Source organism: Lupinus angustifolius, chromosome LG09, assembly GCF_001865875.1.
Source record: "Lupinus angustifolius cultivar Tanjil chromosome LG09, LupAngTanjil_v1.0, whole genome shotgun sequence".
Lineage (NCBI taxonomy): Eukaryota > Viridiplantae > Streptophyta > Magnoliopsida > Fabales > Fabaceae > Lupinus > Lupinus angustifolius.
This window is the reverse complement of record NC_032017.1, coordinates 1,740,272-1,749,202: the sequence shown is the minus strand read 5'-3', so window position 1 is coordinate 1,749,202 and position 8,931 is coordinate 1,740,272. Positions and strand designations below refer to the sequence as shown.

Genomic DNA, 8,931 nt, shown 5'->3' with positions numbered 1-8,931 from the left:
ACATATTATCTTAGTTAATGACTCCTAGTACATTACTTATAAGTTTAAACTATCACTCTCACCTTAAATTATACATTCTAATAAAAACAAAACGTATAATTTAAAGTATGTAGAATAAAAATATAATATAAAATATATCAAATATAAAAAAAACAAAATCATACAAAACGAAATATATAAAAATTGAATATTTAATTGTATAGAATAAAAATGTTACTTGACAGTCAACGCACTAATATATAATTAAGTACTTCTTGTCTTTTTTATAATTATTAGTTGTATATAGAATCTCTAGACTTGCTTCTTGAATTAGGTATTTTTTTATATTTTACTTATACTTTTTGTTTATTTTATTAATATATATCTTTCTTTATTATTCATAACTAGCCTATCGACATTCCTGACCTGTTGTAATCTTATAAATATTTGTCATGATATTTTATTCATTTGCAATTCTGGAAAACTATACACATTAATAATACTTTTAATAGTGTAAGAGTATTGTACAATATCATTATATTATTAATCGTTTATATATTATTATCATAAACTTTAACTCTTAAATATAATGATAAAGAATATATTATTGTGTATAAATCTTTACAATATAATAGAGGGATAATATATACTTTTTAATTTTATATGATACCCATTGGCCAACATACTAATGATAATTGATAAATGCTATGAACAGAAAAAAAATAAAAACTCCTATCTTAAGATTGAGGTGATTATATTAATTGAGAACGTTTGTTAAGATAATATTATATTAGTGTGTCCTTGCTTAAAAGTTTGGGCTTTTCAAGGATTATTGAATTTGAATTCTTAATCTAATCGAAAACAATCATGCACTGACATTAAATGATTAAACGTGGATTTGTTTGATATGGACAGAAAAATAAAATCAAATAAAAGCCACTTGATTATCCTAAGATCAAGGTGATTATATTAATTGATAGAGGATATCATCATCGTTCCATTTTGGTACGTTTTTTTTTTCGGAATCAAATAGATTCATGGGGAATCTTTCAGTATAATTCGAAAATGCAATAGATTACTGAAACTCATTAAGTAATTTCATCCTATAAAAAGCACGGGGATAATGGGATATTGATTAGAGAAAACCTCATCTTATTGATTTGAGAAAATAAAGCACAGGTAAAACAAATTATATATATAACAAATAGAATACATAAAATAAAAAACTGGCGTAACTAATTATTGGTCATAGTTAGTCTAATAATTATGATAAAGATGAATCAGAGAGTTATACCTGTTTAAACTTTAAGCCTTGCACCCGGATAAAGATAAAGTATGAATTGGGTTGGGATGGGTTCAAACTTATCCCATTCTCGGCCTTAAATATTGGCCGAACCAATTTTTGAACTTAGACTCGACCATAGACTTGAAGCTAACATGACTCTACATATTGACTGAGGCAGCCTTTAAACTCAAACTCAAGCTTAAACCCGATTAAATATAATTCATACTAATTTTAGATAAAGTCTTCTCAATATTATTTATTATTATGAATATGTAATTTGAATATAAAAAAATAATATATGTATATATATTATTAATCATATATACATAACAAAAAATTAGATAATCAATAATACTTTTGACCAAAAAGTGTCATTACTTTATACACATTTGAATAGAAAGACATATAAACATGAGGAGCAAGTGACTATGAGACATGTTTGTATGTACCTAACCCTAAATATTGATCGGATCTAAGTTTTGAACTCGAAAGCGGCCTTAGACATGATGAGACCCGATCCTATTCAGATTTGATCATGATTTAGCCATACCTAATAAGAAGATAGAGTCAGGTCATAGTCATATTCACCTCTGATCTTAACAAACTGCAAATACTATAAACTAATAACTACATCAATAATATAAAATATAAAAAAGAGCTCCATCTCAATCTAATTTCTAACTTGATTTTATATATCACTGTTTATATTGCAACCCAATTTTCAATGGACCAACTATTATATGACTTACAAAGAGAGTTAACAAAATTCCAATCTCTCACAGATGATTTGGAAAAGTAATTTTGTCGAGAACTAGAAAACTCTTTTTATGCCAAATTTAGAGAATATGGTAGTCAAAATGGAATTCTAAGTTTGAGAATCGATTACGAATTGTAAAATGTATTAATATCTTGTATTCTCGTTTGCTCGTATTAAAATGGTGTCCTCACTAATTACATTGACTAATTTATCTCAAAACTTTTTCATTTAGATATTTAATTATTAAAGCAAAACAACATATTTTTATTAAGTCTCTAGCAAGAGTTTATTTTGTTCATATATATCTATATATTGAAAACGAAAAAGAAAATGATGTAATTATAGGTTGAAAAATACTAGTTTTGGGTTGAAAGTTGATTAATTCTTTTTTTATTGAACATATTATTTTAATTAATTTAAATGGATTAATAACAAATAGACTGCATTGGTCGGTTACTGCCTTCATGCTTTGAGAGATGACATAAACGAAATTAATAGCAAAGAGATTATATCAATTGTTCACTGTCTTTCCACTTTGAGCAATAATACAGATAATATTATTCACTATAATTTCTTCTCAACCCGAAACAAAAAGTAAGATATAACACAAGTCGTAACTACATTAAATCTCAAATTAATTATATTAATAAACATTTTTTGAATAATTAGTTAATGGAAACAAACTACATTGACTTTAAACTATCCTCTATCATAAAACATGGTAGAGACACTACCGATGACCAAAATCGTGACATTCCTCGTAAACCCTTTAAAATAATGTTATAAAAACATTTTATAATACTTACTTTTTATTATTTTATTATTATTAGTATTTATTTAATATTTCATCATTATTATTATTAGGAAAAGTAAACATTTTTTGTTATTTAGTTAGATAAAAAGTTTACGATTCATATATTATTTTAATATAGTGAAAACAAAATAAATTAATTAAAAGAAAAGAATTGGTGGACCATACCTGTAGGACGGTGACAATGTGACACTAGCGGTAAAGATGGTAAAACGAGTCGACCGACCTGTTTAGCTTGCGCCCGCAAAAATTTAAGCGGGCGCAGGCATGCCCGCATTGGTTAAAGGACAAAATTCAATGGTCTGCCCATTTTAAAATGGGCTTGCGGGTGGCTCGCGGGCTTTGTTAAATAATTTAAAAAATAAAAAAAATCATATAATAAATGAAACTAAGTTAAATAAAGTAGTTGAAGATACAAAATTAACAAATTTTTTGATATTTTATATGAAGTTTAACAAATAACATTAGATTACAATTTTTTTAGGGATTAAAAATCACATTACATCATAACTTATTTAAAATTTTCTTACTTTTTCCTTAAATTATATTTATGGGCTGCCCGCATGCCCAACGAAAATACCCGCAATAAAATGCCCTGCTCGCAAAAAATGCGAGCTATGCGGGCGCGCCTACGGGCAATGCCCGTTTTGCCATCTCTACTAGCGGGCAAGATAAGCTAATAGTGAGTTGGTAATGGAGGATGTTATGCATATAGTTGTCACCGCACAAGGATCGGGTAACTCTAGTTATGTAAGGGTAGATGACAAATTAAGAGAGAATGAATTAGTTTTTTTTAGTTATATGCAACTTTATGTATATTTTTGTAACTCGTTTAAAGATGATAATCAAATAAGTAGTGGAAGAATTAAAGTTAGCAAATATCATAATGCACAAAGGAAATGAGAAAGGAAAAGAGTAAGGAAAAGAGATAATATTATATATATCCTGGTTCACCTTTTAGCCACTGAAGGCTGCATCTAGTCCATTGCAAATCACAAGAGATTTCACTATATAATGAATATCAATCTTACAAATCTTACACCAAGATTTCTCCTAAGATTATCACTCACCAATATCACAACAAGAAGCACACACTTCTTGATTTTCACTTTTCCCTTCACAGTACCCAATAGTGATTAGAGTAAATGAATAGATGAATAACTTTGTATCCAGGGCTCAAGGATTGCTATGAATTGTAACACTTATGCACTCAATCCATTGTAAGTCACAATGATTATAACACAAATTCTTTAGTGTTTTTTAGATCAAAATAAATTGTAGAAAATGTTTTTTCTCTATACTACCTAGGATATCCTTTCACCATTTAGATAAAGAACTAATCCCTTTTTTGGTGCGTGATTGTCTCTCTCAACAAATGTCACTCATAATAATTAAATCCTTGACTTTTTGGTCTTTATATGGATCTAACGAGACCTTACATTACAAGACTAACATCTTGTTGATACAGAAATGTTTCTAAAAAACACTTCAACAACTTTTTAAGAAATCAGAAAATTTGACTCAAGTTGTTGCAAAATGTGTAAGTGATCTGTGTGTAAAAGTTGTGTTTCAAATCTGAATGTTTAAGGGATTTAAATAGGCTTCCAACCAACCATCATACTCATTCCAAGAGCTGGAAGTTGATTGGAGAGACATTGATTCATTTTGAAAGAAGTTGTTTCAGTTTGAATATGAAAAGTATTGTAACAACTATGAATAATGGTGTTATCGGTATGCTCAGCTCATGTGCAATGAGTAATGAGTTACTCTGCCTTATTTTTGCATGGTAACCTATTACTCAGTATTGGGTAACAACTTACTCTGTCCTATGAACTTTTCCCCAACTTAAAAGATGAGGATTTTACAATTTTAGGGTTTTTACCATAAAAACATAAAATCATAATGAGAGTACAATTTCATTCCAAAAATTTAGAGAACATGATAAACATATTTATCAGAAATTTGCATGCAAAAGAATAAAATATAAGCACGACAATTATTAAAGATAATGAAATTACAAAAAAGAAGTGGTCATGTACTAATTTTTGTTTCATTTCATACACTAACCACAAGCACAGATGGGAAAAGGGTGAGGGGAATTGTACAAAACAGGCGTCAGAAAGAGAGTGAAGCAAATCAAATGTGGCCAAATTGGAGAATGTTTCTGTTATCATAAATAACATAAACTGTGGCTAATGATTTCAATTTGCTTTGTGGTGGTTAAGGATTTGTAATAGTCAACCACAGAATGTTCTCCTCTTAAAGGGACTGCTTAAAGAAATAGATCAACTAAGTACGAACACTTCCCATATTTGTGTAATGTCATATCTATGCTTCTTGTATTACATGGTTAATCTGAGCTAATATTATTAACTTTTCTCATGGATATAGTTCTCATTACTATATTACTTCCCTCATATTTTTTTGGCGTTGACAAAGCTAAAGTATGAGGAGTCTAGGCACAATATAATAGAGAAATTTGAAGACATGCATACTAAATAACTTGCATCATTCACAGCTAGGAACATTTTTTATTTGATATAACAAACATCATTCACAACTATCACTGACTTTGGGCACATTACAAAGTTTTCAGGTCTACATGAACCAATAAACATGGACACAACTTTATTTTTGGAGTAAATGCTGAACAAATTGAAAGTATGGAGTTTATGTTGCAAACAAAGGACTATAAGCTATGGGAATCAAGTACATGTCTTGTTTTCTTCTAACAGTCACTCCAAATATCTCAGTCATGTCCAAGTCCTCACTTTTCATTCCATTGGGAAGCTTCCAATCAAAGTGATATAACAAGAATGCAAGGGCCATCTCAACATGCAATAAACCTAATGTGCTGCCTGGACATATTCTTCTTCCAGCGCCGAATGGAACGTACTCAAAGTTACTTCCTTTGTAGTCAATGGAGCTATCAATGAATCTCTCTGGATAAAACCTCTCTGGCTCAGTCCAATATTTTGGATCTCTTCCAATTGCCCAAGCATTGATTATGACCTTACTTTTGACAGGTATGTGATACCCATTAATCTCACATGCTTGTCCACATTCTTTTGGAAGTAAAAGAGGTGCTGCAGGGTGTAACCTAAGGGTCTCTTTCACAACTGATTTCAAATATTTCAGTTCATTAATGTAAGTTTCATCAACCCTTTCTTTCTCATTGAATACTTCTCTCACCTCAGCTTGTGCTTTCTTCATTACTCTTGGATCTCTTACCATCTCTGCCATTGCCCAATCTATTGTAGTTGCTGATGTCTCACCTCCAGCACTAAAGATATCCTGAATAGTAATCATCATTGAGGTTAAGCTAAGGAGAAAGTTAAAATAGATATGATTTTAACATGGGTAGCCCATCTTCTGTCCATAAAATTGTGTCATTTCATGTACCACTTGTTGTGATTGATCAGAAAAATACTTAGTTATTAAATTTTTAACTTAAACATATATTTTTCAATCAACTACAACAAATGGAACATGAAGTGACACACTTTTTAGAACAATAGATGTGCTTCCGTTAACATAATGTAAATAGTGCACAACTTCAAATAGATCATGAAAGATAGTATGGGGTGGTATTAAACTTTTATGTAAGTGCTACACCTCTACAGTTCTGCATAAAGGAACAAGAATAAGTTCATAAAAGTATTTGCAAGGCGTTATTATCCTTACATGGATTATAGCTTTGATATTGCCTTTAGTTAAGCAAATGTCCTGGTTGTTACCATTACCATCCTCAAATTTTAAAAGAACATCTACCAGATCTTCCTGTACTCCACCTTGGCCTTCTTCGGCTTTTAATTTTAGCTCTTTATGCTCGTTGATGATATTTTCGTGTATTCGATCTATTTTTTGTTGCAACCTCTCAAGCTTAGGCCTTAAGCCAGTCAAGACTTGAAGCCATCTAGCAGAGGGAAAAAAATCTCCCATGTCAAAACCTCCTGCAACAACTACAACTTCTTTAATCAAGGATATGAATTCTTCCTGGTCTTTGTTTTTCTTGCCAAAAGCAGACCTTGAAATTATTGTATATATTGCTGACAGTACTGCTTCAGTGAGATTGATGGGTGATCCTTTCTCTGAAGCAATCATTTTGATGAGATTGGTGAACACTTCTTCTCTTATAGGCTTGAATGAGTTGATACGTTTTGGGGTGAAAAGCTCCAAAGCACAAATTTTTCTTAGCTGTCTCCAATAGTCTCCATAAGGTGAAAAAACTATATCTGTTGAATTATAAATCAATATTTCTGATGCTAGAATTTTCGGCCTTGATGCAAATATAACATCATGGGTTTTCATTATCTCCTCAGCATACTCTGGTGAGGAAACAATGATAGTGAAAACCTCTCCAAGTTGCAGATGCATCAAAGGTCCATATATTTTGGCTAAGTCTCTTAATTTTCTATGTGGAGTGGATGTAAGAATAAGTGGTATATTTCCAATAATAGGTAGCTTCCATGGTCCTGGGGGTATATTTAGATTTGAGTGACTTTTCTTGAGATTTTTTCCTATTTTCAGTGCAACTATCATGAAGATGAAAAGGCAGATAAGGGATGAGAAGTTCAAGAGTTGAGAATCCATGGAGATAAAAGTTGATTAAGCTGGATCTCTCTTTTGGTAAGATAGAGTTTGAGAAAAAGTGTGTACTGCTTTACTCTTCATTCATGCTTTTTGTTACTTTTCCTTCGAGATTGTTCCAACTATTGATTGCTATCCACTTTTTGGCATTTTTATTTTTCATTATGATCAATAAAAATATGTGGAGGACATTAGTTGCACCACCGTTAAACTAGAACATGAGTAAACTGTATGAATACTATATTCCTACTCACAGAATTGGTCACATATGCAATGTTTAAATGTGTTTAGCGTTATTAGTTAAATTAAAGTAATTTACTTCAAATAAGATATATCTATACTATTAATAAAGGGAAAATACAAAATAACTATCCATCATGGTGTAATTTGTGTTTTCCTATTTTGCCCTCAATATATTTTTATTTCTACCAAAAAAACCATATAATATTATTTTCTTATTTTATCCTTATTATCTTCTTATTTTAAAAGTGTATTTAAAAAATTGAATATTAGACCAATTGAATAATCAACCATAAATTTAGGGCAAAAAATTATATTTGAATTTATAAAATACAAACTATACATTACAAACGATAGGAAAACGGGTTGAGAGGCACGACAGTGCATGTCAACACGCTAGTGACTATAGACATAATTGTCATGAAAATTATTGTGTAAATACCTAAAGTATTATTTCTATTTTTATCATGGTCAAAAATAAGAAATAAGAAAATTGAAAAGACATCACCTTTAATAAAAGAGAATATTTGTCTTATAAATAGGGATTATGATCCCCAATTGTAGACTACATAAAAAAACACCAAAACAACACTAAACAAAAGGAATCACAACATACATAAGTTATTCTCTTCATCCCTTAGAAGAGAAACTAAGGCTAAGGGTAATTTAAAATTAGAAAACCAAAAAACTTACATGTTCTACTATTAGCATGTATTTCATACAAGGACAAAGTAGATAGAGTTGGTGGATACATGATGAAACATGATATAAAGTTCATTACCATATTCTCAATGAATAAACTAAGGTATGTTTCTGCTCAAGCTTTAGTTTTATCTATATTCTTCTGGTTGATTTGACATGAAAAATCTTAGTTATATATATGATGATATTATTCATCATCTTTAGTATGTATGTAGTATGTATCTTTAAGTATATAAAGTCTTCCACCATACTAAAGTTTATATTAAAGATTTTTCCTACAAGTGATATCAGAGCCACTTTCATGTGTAGTCATTAGAAAATAAATTTTAGAGGTACATGTATTAATTTTGAGAGTAAAATGTAATTAATTTTGTATCATTATGCATGATATAGAACTTGTTTCAATATGTAAATATTATGCATGTGATTCTTTGAATATATTAAGTTTGTTCGGTATGGTTTTCACCAAGCATATGATCATGCATTTTGGATTTGATAGATTTACACAAAGCAATAGTGCAACTGTTTGCTGTTCCAAGAATTATAAGGGATTAAAAATCAAGCAAA

General features: G+C 30.0%; 1 protein-coding gene across 1 annotated transcript; it reads right to left on the bottom strand.

Annotated features, from left to right (window-relative positions):
• LOC109356917 (cytochrome P450 71D11-like) lies at window positions 5,437-7,505 on the bottom strand. The gene is made up of 2 exons (XM_019600550.1): window positions 6,517-7,505; window positions 5,437-6,126 (listed from the first exon to the last, which is right to left on the bottom strand). The coding sequence occupies exons 1-2, from the start codon at window positions 7,423-7,425 to the stop codon at window positions 5,503-5,505; spliced, it is 1,533 nt and encodes a 510-aa protein (XP_019456095.1). The 5' UTR covers window positions 7,426-7,505; the 3' UTR covers window positions 5,437-5,502.

Coding starts and splice junctions, on each gene's coding strand:
- LOC109356917 (XM_019600550.1), bottom strand. CDS start 7,425: ATGGATTCTCAACTCTTGAACTTCTCATCCCTTATCTGCCTTTTCATC. Junction 6,127..6,516: donor ATATCAAAGCTATAATCCAT/GTAAGGATAATA, acceptor ATTACTATTCAG/GATATCTTTAGTGCTGGAGG.